General features: G+C 42.4%; 2 protein-coding genes across 3 annotated transcripts; both read left to right on the top strand.

Moving 5' to 3' along the window:
* The first annotated feature begins 3194 nt into the window (after positions 1–3194).
* Positions 3195–6315, top strand: LOC146234257 (uncharacterized). The gene is made up of 8 exons (XM_084688487.1): positions 3195–3344; positions 3536–3637; positions 3737–4537; positions 4633–4956; positions 5071–5418; positions 5509–5676; positions 5797–5848; positions 5949–6315. Exons 1-8 carry the CDS (start codon positions 3312–3314, stop codon positions 6083–6085), a joined length of 1965 nt encoding a protein of 654 aa, XP_084544613.1. The 5' UTR covers positions 3195–3311; the 3' UTR covers positions 6086–6315.
* Positions 6316–8515: 2200 nt separating this feature from the next.
* LOC146234256 (uncharacterized) lies at positions 8516–12515 on the top strand. 2 transcript variants are annotated; one of them, XM_084689242.1, is made up of 9 exons: positions 8516–8819; positions 9593–9646; positions 9838–9939; positions 10039–10839; positions 10935–11258; positions 11373–11720; positions 11811–11978; positions 12099–12150; positions 12254–12515. In XM_084689242.1, the coding sequence occupies exons 2-9, from the start codon at positions 9614–9616 to the stop codon at positions 12376–12378; spliced, it is 1953 nt and encodes a 650-aa protein (XP_084545368.1). In that variant the 5' UTR covers positions 8516–8819; positions 9593–9613; the 3' UTR covers positions 12379–12515. The 2 variants fall into 2 exon arrangements, with proteins under 2 accessions (XP_084545368.1, XP_084545367.1); XM_084689241.1 differs by having other exon boundaries at positions 12251–12515.
* Positions 12516–12604: the final 89 nt, after the last annotated feature.

Genomic DNA, 12604 nt, shown 5'->3' with positions numbered 1-12604 from the left:
TTTCATCCTCAACATATGACATCTCCATATCTGGTATAAATCAACTCGGTCTGTGCACAGTGTAAATGAAAACTTCTCATTTGTTTTTATATACATGCAATGTGCTGAAATTTAACATTAAATCCACTTTCTTGTTTTCTTTATTCAGTGACATACATTGGTGTATAGCTGCTTGTCTATGTTACAGCCTGAAAAGGGGAGATATCAATGAAGACTCTTGGAAGCGATGCATCCCTTCTGGCAGCTGCATTGAGAATCTGTATTATTTTCAAAATGATTTACATAGTTACAAAAGTTCTTTACATTCCAAAGTCAACTTGCTACAAGAACTGCCGGCTCTGTAGCCGAGCGCATTTTCTCAAGAGCAACTGCACGGGTTTCTAATGATGACACAGCTATTTTATGATTTGCCAGACTCACACACGACAACTTTGACGAGTGTTTTGTAATTATTCTGACACCTTCAGTTTCGCCAAAGCTCAAATCCGGACCAAAGAGTTTAATTGAATAAAACATTTATGGAAGAAAGGGTTTTACCCCGCCTCTTTACTAACGGAAAGACTACCTTTAATTATAAATAAAGTAAAGTAAGCAAACAGCCTTTAATCGGCCGTGACTGACGTCAACGCAGCATACTCTCGCCGGTTGTTTCATGCAGCCGCAGTCCATGTCGAATGCACCTAATGTCACATGGTCTGTCCACGGTGAGGAAGTCACATGGTCTGTCCACATTACTGAGGAAGTCACATGGTCTGTCCACATTACTGAGGAAGTCACATGGTCTGTCCACATCACTGAGGAAGTCACATGGTCTGTCCACATCACTGAGGAAGTCACATGGTCTGTCCACATCACTGAGGAAGTCACATGGTCTGTCCACACTGAGGCTGTTGTGAAGAAGGGACAACAGCGCCTCTTCTTCTCGAGACGGCAGAGGAAATTTTGAATGAACCACCACATCCTCACGCTGTTCTACACCAGCACTGTGGAGAACCTCCTGACTGGCTGCATCGCTGTCTGATACGGCAACAGCACTGCCCTCAACTGCATACGTGTTGTGTATTTTATTGTACCTGTGTATTGTCTATACATATTGTAATTTATTTAGGTGTATATTGTACATTGTGTTGCGTAACGGATGTGTATATTGCGTTGTGTATAAATGAGATTATGTTGTTATAATTGTTAAATATTGCTTATTTGCCTGTACCTGCGCCCACGACTTTCAACCTCTGTTGCAGTCCTGTATGGTTGAGTGACGATAAAAGGGTGTGATTTGATTTTGATATGATTTAAGGCGCCTCCCTATGGAAATAAAAACCGACTAACTGCTTCTTTTCAATTATCTGTTTAATTTATCAGGGATACACAGGCATCTTGTAAACCATTGTGATCAGTAGCGGACTGGCCATCGGGAGAATCGGGAGGCCGAAGCACTTTTGGGCCGGAGGGCCGCCGGCCCATCATTTTTACTACTAATAAAAATCTTTGAAGAAGATTGAGCGAAACGGTTGGCCGGCCCCCCTTTCCCCCAGGCCGGTTGGTCTATTCCAAATGAACGTCTATGCAGCCCTTAGTGCCGCTTACACACAACAGTGACAGTGACACTGACAGATCGAAAGTTAACTATAGAGACAATATAAAGATGGAAAACCACTAGGTTAAGAAACGTAAACGTAATTACCTTCACTAAACAATGTTTTACCAATTGGACAAACGGCTATGTTTGTTTGTTTTACATCAAGCTCAAAAAACTATTTTTCCCTCAAATTAGCCAAAAGAATTCGCTCGCGCGCTCGCATTAAGCGTGGAAGTCCCAAAGCATCACATCAGGCACAGAATTTGCATGTATTAGCAGGGCGCTCGCTGTGGTGGCGTATACGGGACCGGTTCTGGTAGGCCGGTCCGGATTAAAGTCCAGGCCCAATTTCTACTCCCAGTCCCGTCCATGATTGTGATCCACAGTCGTTTTGTTTGCGGTTATATGGTTTGACTGGAGTTTTACATTTGTGCATTTTATCAGACGCTTTTATCCAAAGCGACTTCCAAGAAGGTTTTAAATCATACAGGTGAAAAAAAAAACAATCATATACTTTGTCAACATCATCTTCACACATTTTTTTCCGGTTTTGAGTTACTTCCTTTCTAAATGCACCGGATTCTTCTGTTGACTCGTTTATATTTACAGTTATATCCTTGTCGTTTTGATTAAATAACGTATGTATTTTCGTCTTTGTTATTGTTTGTTGAACTGTAATGTTATTTTTCACCATCAGTGATTGACAATAGAACCGCAAGGATATGTTAACATTGGAAGTTATTGGAATAAATACGTCATAATTGGTTACGTCAAAAGTTAATATTATAAATGAAAAGACACAATTTTCAGTCACCAGAAGATATTTGACCTCGATCACGTTACGACCAATGTCGCGTTCCGTTGAATAATTTACTGCAAGAGAAGAAGAAAAACACAACTAATTCGCCAATTTAAATAACCGAATTCTCAGGCTTACGGTATGTGGTATTTTATTTAATGTAATACTTAAAAAGGTTAAGTCTTCTTTTCTATGTCAGTCCATAAATGTTGATTTGGGTTCATAGTATGTGGTTCAAAAGCAATCTCGGACAGGCCTGTGCCGATATCTGGAAGTGAGTGTCACCTTTTGAACGTATACAAGCAGAGCCAGTGATGAGCTCTAAACTAAATCTTTGTTGGATAAACTGTTGCGCTATGCTGTTATTAGGTTACCCTAAATTACTGCCGTCTATTATTAATACCAATCATGCCATATCAATTTAAGTCCATTTGTGGTAAAGGCTATTTAAATGTTTGATGGACTAATGGCGCTGGTAGGTTCCCAAGATTACAATTTTCAAACATGTAGGCAGCTTATATGAATGGACAGTATAAGCTATGGTTTATATGAATGACCCATACTGTGCATCATAACATGTATTTAGTTGGTATTATCATTGATTTCCACATCAAAATGTATGCAATTAACAGTTGGCTACCCTAATCAATATTCAGTTTTTGTGTACAGTTGTTATGGTTTTGACAAGAACCATGACGTGAGGTGATGTCACACCATTGTGATGTCACAATGTCTTAATTTTCCATGATGTCATTCCATTCTGAAGTACTAAAGTAAAAGCTTCTTTTTGTCCTCTTCACAACAGCGCCAGCATTGTCGTAAACCGTATCTGCAATAATTATCAGTAAACTGTAATGGACGTTATTTAGACATCTTTTTATAGACATTTTGATTGCCTATGTCATTCTTTAGGTAAATGACTGTTTCACCAAAATGGACAGTGAAGCAGAATATGATGAGATTCAGGTAATATTACACAGTAGGAATTTATTTAAATCTGCTATTGCTGTATACTTAATATGTTAAAGATTAAGTAACCAATGCTTATTCAAAATGTAATGTGTCTGTAAAGAAAAGAAAAAGGCTCAGAAGTCATTATTTGAGTGACATTTTGGAGATGATTATTCAGTGTTAATAGTTTCAAATGTGGAATTCAGGAGGAGAACACCAAAATGCGTGAGCTAGTTTGTGAGCTGGAGAACATTCTCAGTGAAATGCAAGCATACGAACGTCGTTTGTCAGAGCTGTTTGACGGAAAGGTATGAATGACAACAGCATTCGTTTCTGTCCTTAGCCTCTCTCATGACACTGAGCAGTTTCTCAATTGGATCTCCTTATCTCTTTCTCTCTCCGTGAAGATCACAGTGGAGGGTCTGGACACGTTCCTCCAAAAGATCCGGTCTTCGGCAGCTCAGGATGTGAGGACATGCCTCTCTCCGGCCTTGAAAGGCCTTCCTATTATGGCAACAGGGAGCATGAAGAGCACTTCCACATCATCGTCTGGACAAACCGAACCAGAGTCTTTAGCCCTGACCATGCCTGACTTCACCATGGGAGCTGCGGTCCTGGTCCCAGGCATGATGACCTGTTCCCTGAAGCACCTGCTGGAGAAACCCGGAGAGATGGTCCAGCAGTCTCTGGCTAAGTTAACCATACAGCTCAGTAACCTGGGCTTTGTCTCTGTTGTGGGAAAGAAGGCTGTGGCAGCCACTTGTGAAATCTATAATCTAGTCATGAGAGTGGTTTCCATCTTCCTGTCCCATTGTGGCAACTGCTCCAGGCACTTTCTGATCTCAGTTACAGGCATGATTGCACGGGACAACATGGCCGCTGTGCTTCGGCACTTCACAGAAACAGCCAAGACCTTCAACCAACTGGGCTTCAACAGCACCTTCTTCCAGTTGAAGCCTGTGGTCCAGGCGGTGGCGACCTATCTGGGAAGGATATACCAAAGCAAAATGGCTGCTGCCTTCAAGTACCAGCTACCCCTGGCTGATGATTATTCCTCGGAGCTTGAGGAGTTTTGTGGGAAGATCGAGGCACCCATCCTTGTTGAGGAAGTCCCCAGTGAGCTCCTGGAGAAGGTGGTGGACTCAGAGCAGAAAAGACATCTGTCTGACCTCTCTTACTGTCACAGGCCTATCCTGGCCAAACAGCTGGTATGAACCTAGACATATCTAAAGTTATTTTACCGGCCTTGCCATGTTCAATGTTCATATTGCAACATGTTCTATGTTTACGTTGTTTTTTTAAGAAAGAAGAGCTTGCTGCAGCTAGATACATCATTTATTATGATGATCCTGACGAACTCCTGGAGAAGACAGAGAAGAAGTCGGTGGAAAAGGGATCCTTGGTTGCTGTCTCTGAACGTCTTTCCCTGGCCTTACTGCCTCCTGAAGCCATACAGCTTGTGGCAACTGGACACATCGCTGATGTCCGTGTTGAAAAAGCTCTGGTGAAGGCTGAAGCCAAGGAGTTGGCTATGGACGGCCTGAAAACTTCAGCTTGCAAAGTTGTGGAGGACCCCATAGCAGCAGCCAATAAAGTGGTTGGCATGGACAATCCCCTTAATCCTGAGGTGAGAAATAATTACCTCAACATGGCACAGTCAACCTTCCCATTTGATGTTGAGTTTGTCGTGTTTTTTCTGTTGAACTGATATATTTACCTGGTTTCCTACGACTTTTTACAGATCTCTCAGACTGAGAAGGTTGCCCTCATCACTGGCAAGGCTAAGTCTCAGGTTACTACTGGAGATGTTCCTGATGAATTCCTGGAGAAGACAGAGAAGAAGTCGGTGGAAAAGGGATCCCTGGCTGCTGTCTCTGAACGTCTTTCCCTGGCCTTACGGCCTCCCGAAGCCATACAGCTTGTGGCAACTGGACACATTGCTGATGTCCGTGCTGAAAAAGCCTTCATGAAGGCTGAAGCCAAGGAGCTGGTGATGGCTGGCCTGAAGACTGCAGCTTCCAAAGTTGTGGAGGACCTCATAGCAGCTGCAGTAGAGATGGTTCCCATGAACACTCCCCTGGATACCCAGGTCTGGCATCATTCATCAAAGCTTACTTTGCTGTTCAGACAACAGTACATGTAACTTATTTAAGTCTTTACACTGATTTGCTGTTTACAGATCTCTCAGACACGGAAGGTAGCCCTCATCAATGGAAAGTCTGAGATTGCTGCTGAGGATGTTCTTAATGAACTCCTGGAGAAGGTTGTGAAAGAGTCGGAGAAGAAGAGATCCCTGGCCCTGATCTTTGTCTCTGACTGCCCCCCCTTGGCCACTCAGCTTCCTCGGGTAAGAGACAATATGGGTTAAGATTTTCTAAGGTTTGTGCACCTTGCTCTTTTTTTACTAAACACCATCTTCACCTTTGGATGTTTTTACACATGTTCATTTCTGTGTCTCTGTATTCAGCTCACCGATCTTGTTCCTGAGCAGTGCAGTGGAGAGGCTGCAAAGTGTGCTGGTGAGTTATTCAAAGCTCCACGATGGCCTCCTTTTGGCCTCCATTACCTTAGTTTGAAATGCGTGGAATGAATTCAGTGATGTATGCTGTGTCTATTCAGCAGATGAAGACAGACAGGTGAAGAACAACAAGGAGAAGAAGAAGAAGAAGAAGAAGAAGAAGAAGGGAATCCGTGCATTCTTCAGAGGGCTTTGGAAGAGGATGATATGTTCCTCTGGAATCCCAAAGGATGACTGACGCCCTGTCACCTAGGAGTGTCTGTGCCCCTACAAGCAACACACAAAGTTTATTTTGAATCCAAAATAAAACAGATATTGGCATTTCCAAGAAGTTGTGATCCATGCAGAGATGTGTACACAGGTCAAAAAGTACTGGGGCTAAATGTGTAGCGGGCTCCACGACTGTAAATTAATCTTACATCATGAACATACTCTATAGTATAATTGAACTTTTATTTCATCCTCAACATATGACATCTCCATATCTGGTATAAATCAACTCGGTCTGTGCACAGTGTAAATGAAAACTTCTCATTTGTTTTTATATACATGCAATGTGCTGAAATTTAACATTAAATCCACTTTCTTGTTTTCTTTATTCAGTGACATACATTGGTGTATAGCTGCTTGTCTATGTTACAGCCTGAAAAGGGGAGATATCAATGAAGACTCTTGGAAGCGATGCATCCCTTCTGGCAGCTGCATTGAGAATCTGTATTATTTTCAAAATGATTTACATAGTTACAAAAGTTCTTTACATTCCAAAGTCAACTTGCTACAAGAACTGCCGGCTCTGTAGCCGAGCGCATTTTCTCAAGAGCAACTGCACGGGTTTCTAATGATGACACAGCTATTTTATGATTTGCCAGACTCACACACGACAACTTTGACGAGTGTTTTGTAATTATTCTGACACCTTCAGTTTCGCCAAAGCTCAAATCCGGACCAAAGAGTTTAATTGAATAAAACATTTATGGAAGAAAGGGTTTTACCCCGCCTCTTTACTAACGGAAAGACTACCTTTAATTATAAATAAAGTAAAGTAAGCAAACAGCCTTTAATCGGCCGTGACTGACGTCAACGCAGCATACTCTCGCCGGTTGTTTCATGCAGCCGCAGTCCATGTCGAATGCACCTAATGTCACATGGTCTGTCCACGGTGAGGAAGTCACATGGTCTGTCCACATTACTGAGGAAGTCACATGGTCTGTCCACATTACTGAGGAAGTCACATGGTCTGTCCACATCACTGAGGAAGTCACATGGTCTGTCCACATCACTGAGGAAGTCACATGGTCTGTCCACATCACTGAGGAAGTCACATGGTCTGTCCACACTGAGGCTGTTGTGAAGAAGGGACAACAGCGCCTCTTCTTCTCGAGACGGCAGAGGAAATTTTGAATGAACCACCACATCCTCACGCTGTTCTACACCAGCACTGTGGAGAACCTCCTGACTGGCTGCATCGCTGTCTGATACGGCAACAGCACTGCCCTCAACTGCATACGTGTTGTGTATTTTATTGTACCTGTGTATTGTCTATACATATTGTAATTTATTTAGGTGTATATTGTACATTGTGTTGCGTAACGGATGTGTATATTGCGTTGTGTATAAATGAGATTATGTTGTTATAATTGTTAAATATTGCTTATTTGCCTGTACCTGCGCCCACGACTTTCAACCTCTGTTGCAGTCCTGTATGGTTGAGTGACGATAAAAGGGTGTGATTTGATTTTGATATGATTTAAGGCGCCTCCCTATGGAAATAAAAACCGACTAACTGCTTCTTTTCAATTATCTGTTTAATTTATCAGGGATACACAGGCATCTTGTAAACCATTGTGATCAGTAGCGGACTGGCCATCGGGAGAATCGGGAGGCCGAAGCACTTTTGGGCCGGAGGGCCGCCGGCCCATCATTTTTACTACTAATAAAAATCTTTGAAGAAGATTGAGCGAAACGGTTGGCCGGCCCCCCTTTCCCCCAGGCCGGTTGGTCTATTCCAAATGAACGTCTATGCAGCCCTTAGTGCCGCTTACACACAACAGTGACAGTGACACTGACAGATCGAAAGTTAACTATAGAGACAATATAAAGATGGAAAACCACTAGGTTAAGAAACGTAAACGTAATTACCTTCACTAAACAATGTTTTACCAATTGGACAAACGGCTATGTTTGTTTGTTTTACATCAAGCTCAAAAAACTATTTTTCCCTCAAATTAGCCAAAAGAATTCGCTCGCGCGCTCGCATTAAGCGTGGAAGTCCCAAAGCATCACATCAGGCACAGAATTTGCATGTATTAGCAGGGCGCTCGCTGTGGTGGCGTATACGGGACCGGTTCTGGTAGGCCGGTCCGGATTAAAGTCCAGGCCCAATTTCTACTCCCAGTCCCGTCCATGATTGTGATCCACAGTCGTTTTGTTTGCGGTTATATGGTTTGACTGGAGTTTTACATTTGTGCATTTTATCAGACGCTTTTATCCAAAGCGACTTCCAAGAAGGTTTTAAATCATACAGGTGAAAAAAAAAACAATCATATACTTTGTCAACATCATCTTCACACATTTTTTTCCGGTTTTGAGTTACTTCCTTTCTAAATGCACCGGATTCTTCTGTTGACTCGTTTATATTTACAGTTATATCCTTGTCGTTTTGATTAAATAACGTATGTATTTTCGTCTTTGTTATTGTTTGTTGAACTGTAATGTTATTTTTCACCATCAGTGATTGACAATAGAACCGCAAGGATATGTTAACATTGGAAGTTATTGGAATAAATACGTCATAATTGGTTACGTCAAAAGTTAATATTATAAATGAAAAGACACAATTTTCAGTCACCAGAAGATATTTGACCTCGATCACGTTACGACCAATGTCGCGTTCCGTTGAATAATTTACTGCAAGAGAAGAAGAAAAACACAACTAATTCGCCAATTTAAATAACCGAATTCTCAGGCTTACGGTATGTGGTATTTTATTTAATGTAATACTTAAAAAGGTTAAGTCTTCTTTTCTATGTCAGTCCATAAATGTTGATTTGGGTTCATAGTATGTGGTTCAAAAGCAATCTCGGACAGGCCTGTGCCGATATCTGGAAGTGAGTGTCACCTTTTGAACGTATACAAGCAAAGCCAGTGATGAGCTCTAAACTAAATCTTTGTTGGATAAACTGTTGCGCTATGCTGTTATTAGGTTACCCTAAATTACTGCCGTCTATTATTAATACCAATCATGCCATATCAATTTAAGTCCATTTGTGGTAAAGGCTATTTAAATGTTTGATGGACTAATGGCGCTGGTAGGTTCCCAAGATTACAATTTTCAAACATGTAGGCAGCTTATATGAATGGACAGTATAAGCTATGGTTTATATGAATGACCCATACTGTGCATCATAACATGTATTTAGTTGGTATTATCATTGATTTCCACATCAAAATGTATGCAATTAACAGTTGGCTACCCTAATCAATATTCAGTTTTTGTGTACAGTTGTTATGGTTTTGACAAGAACCATGACGTGAGGTGATGTCACACCATTGTGATGTCACAATGTCTTAATTTTCCATGATGTCATTCCATTCTGAAGTACTAAAGTAAAAGCTTCTTTTTGTCCTCTTCACAACAGCGCCAGCATTGTCGTAAACCGTATCTGCAATAATTATCAGTAAACTGTAATGGACGTTATTTAGACATCTTTTTATAGACATTTTGATTGCCTATGTCATTCTTTAGGTAAATGACTGTTTCACCAAAATGGACAGTGAAGCAGAATATGATGAGATTCAGGTAATATTACACAGTAGGAATTTATTTAAATCTGCTATTGCTGTATACTTAATATGTTAAAGATTAAGTAACCAATGCTTATTCAAAATGTAATGTGTCTGTAAAGAAAAGAAAAAGGCTCAGAAGTCATTATTTGAGTGACATTTTGGAGATGATTATTCAGTGTTAATAGTTTCAAATGTGGAATTCAGGAGGAGAACACCAAAATGCGTGAGCTAGTTTGTGAGCTGGAGAACATTCTCAGTGAAATGCAAGCATACGAACGTCGTTTGTCAGAGCTGTTTGACGGAAAGGTATGAATGACAACAGCATTCGTTTCTGTCCTTAGCCTCTCTCATGACACTGAGCAGTTTCTCAATTGGATCTCCTTATCTCTTTCTCTCTCCGTGAAGATCACAGTGGAGGGTCTGGACACGTTCCTCCAAAAGATCCGGTCTTCGGCAGCTCAGGATGTGAGGACATGCCTCTCTCCGGCCTTGAAAGGCCTTCCTATTATGGCAACAGGGAGCATGAAGAGCACTTCCACATCATCGTCTGGACAAACCGAACCAGAGTCTTTAGCCCTGACCATGCCTGACTTCACCATGGGAGCTGCGGTCCTGGTCCCAGGCATGATGACCTGTTCCCTGAAGCACCTGCTGGAGAAACCCGGAGAGATGGTCCAGCAGTCTCTGGCTAAGTTAACCATACAGCTCAGTAACCTGGGCTTTGTCTCTGTTGTGGGAAAGAAGGCTGTGGCAGCCACTTGTGAAATCTATAATCTAGTCATGAGAGTGGTTTCCATCTTCCTGTCCCATTGTGGCAACTGCTCCAGGCACTTTCTGATCTCAGTTACAGGCATGATTGCACGGGACAACATGGCCGCTGTGCTTCGGCGCTTCACAGAAACAGCCAAGACCTTCAACCAACTGGGCTTCAACAGCACCTTCTTCCAGTTGAAGCCTGTGGTCCAGGCGGTGGCGACCTATCTGGGAAGGATATACCAAAGCAAAATGGCTGCTGCCTTCAAGTACCAGCTACCCCTGGCTGATGATTATTCCTCGGAGCTTGAGGAGTTTTGTGGGAAGATCGAGGCACCCATCCTTGTTGAGGAAGTCCCCAGTGAGCTCCTGGAGAAGGTGGTGGACTCAGAGCAGAAAAGACATCTGTCTGACCTCTCTTACTGTCACAGGCCTATCCTGGCCAAACAGCTGGTATGAACCTAGACATATCTAAAGTTATTTTACCGGCCTTGCCATGTTCAATGTTCATATTGCAACATGTTCTATGTTTACGTTGTTTTTTTAAGAAAGAAGAGCTTGCTGCAGCTAGATACATCATTTATTATGATGATCCTGACGAACTCCTGGAGAAGACAGAGAAGAAGTCGGTGGAAAAGGGATCCTTGGTTGCTGTCTCTGAACGTCTTTCCCTGGCCTTACTGCCTCCTGAAGCCATACAGCTTGTGGCAACTGGACACATCGCTGATGTCCGTGTTGAAAAAGCTCTGGTGAAGGCTGAAGCCAAGGAGTTGGTTATGGACGGCCTGAAAACTTCAGCTTGCAAAGTTGTGGAGGACCCCATAGCAGCAGCCAATAAAGTGGTTGGCATGGACAATCCCCTTAATCCTGAGGTGAGAAATAATTACCTCAACATGGCACAGTCAACCTTCCCATTTGATGTTGAGTTTGTCGTGTTTTTTCTGTTGAACTGATATATTTACCTGGTTTCCTACGACTTTTTACAGATCTCTCAGACTGAGAAGGTTGCCCTCATCACTGGCAAGGCTAAGTCTCAGGTTACTACTGAAGATGTTCCTGATGAACTCCTGGAGAAGACAGAGAAGAAGTCGGTGAAAAAGGGATCCCTGGCTGCTGTCTCTGAACGTCTTTCCCTGGCCTTACTGCCTCCCGAAGCCATACAGCTTGTGGCAACTGGACACATTGCTGATGTCCGTGCTGAAAAAGCCTCCATGAAGGCTGAAGCCAAGGAGCTGGTGATGGCTGGCCTGAAGACTGCAGCTTCCAAAGTTGTGGAGGACCTCATAGCAGCTGCAGTAGAGATGGTTCCCATGACCACTCCCCTGGATACCCAGGTCTGGCATCATTCATCAAAGCTTACTTTGCTGTTCAGACAACAGTACATGTAACTTATTTAAGTCTTTACACTGATTTGCTGTTTACAGATCTCTCAGACACGGAAGGTAGCCCTCATCAATGGAAAGTCTGAGATTGCTGCTGAGGATGTTCTTAATGAACTCCTGGAGAAGGTTGTGAAAGAGTCGGAGAAGAAGAGATCCCTGGCCCTGATCTTTGTGTCTGACTGCCCCCCCTTGGCCACTCAGCTTCCTCGGGTAAGAGACAATATGGGTTAAGATTTTCTAAGGTTTGTGCACCTTGCTCTTTTTTTACTAAACACCATCTTCACCTTTGGATGTTTTTACACATGTTCATTTCTGTGTCTCTGTATTCAGCTCACCGATCTTGTTCCTGAGCAGTGCAGTGGAGAGGCTGCAAAGTGTGCTGGTGAGTTATTCAAAGCTCCACGATGGCCTCCTTTTGGCCTCCATTACCTTAGTTTGAAATGTGTGAAATGAATTCAGTGATGTATGCTGTGTCTATTCAGCAGATGAAGACAGACAGGTGAAGAACAACAAGGAGAAGAAGAAGAAGAAGAAGAAGGGAATCCATGCATTCTTCAGAGGGCTTTGGAAGAGGATGATATGTTCCTCTGGAATCCCAAAGGATGACTGACGCCCTGTCACCTAGGAGTGTCTGTGCCCCTACAAGCAACACACAAAGTTTATTTTGAATCCAAAATAAAACAGTTATTGGCATTTCCAAAAAGTTGTGATCCATGCAGAGATGTGTACACAGGTCAAAAAGTACTGGGGCTAAATGTGTAGCGGGCTCCACGACTGTAAATTAATCTTACATCATGAACATACTCTATAGTATAATTAAACTTTTATTTCATCCT

The sequence above is a fragment of the Hypomesus nipponensis genome, chromosome 23 (assembly GCF_054491055.1).
Source record: "Hypomesus nipponensis isolate SF chromosome 23, ASM5449105v1, whole genome shotgun sequence".
Taxonomy (NCBI): Eukaryota; Metazoa; Chordata; class Actinopteri; order Osmeriformes; family Osmeridae; genus Hypomesus; species Hypomesus nipponensis.
Note: the sequence above shows the minus strand (reverse complement) of the source record. Positions and strands in the feature narration are given on the sequence as shown.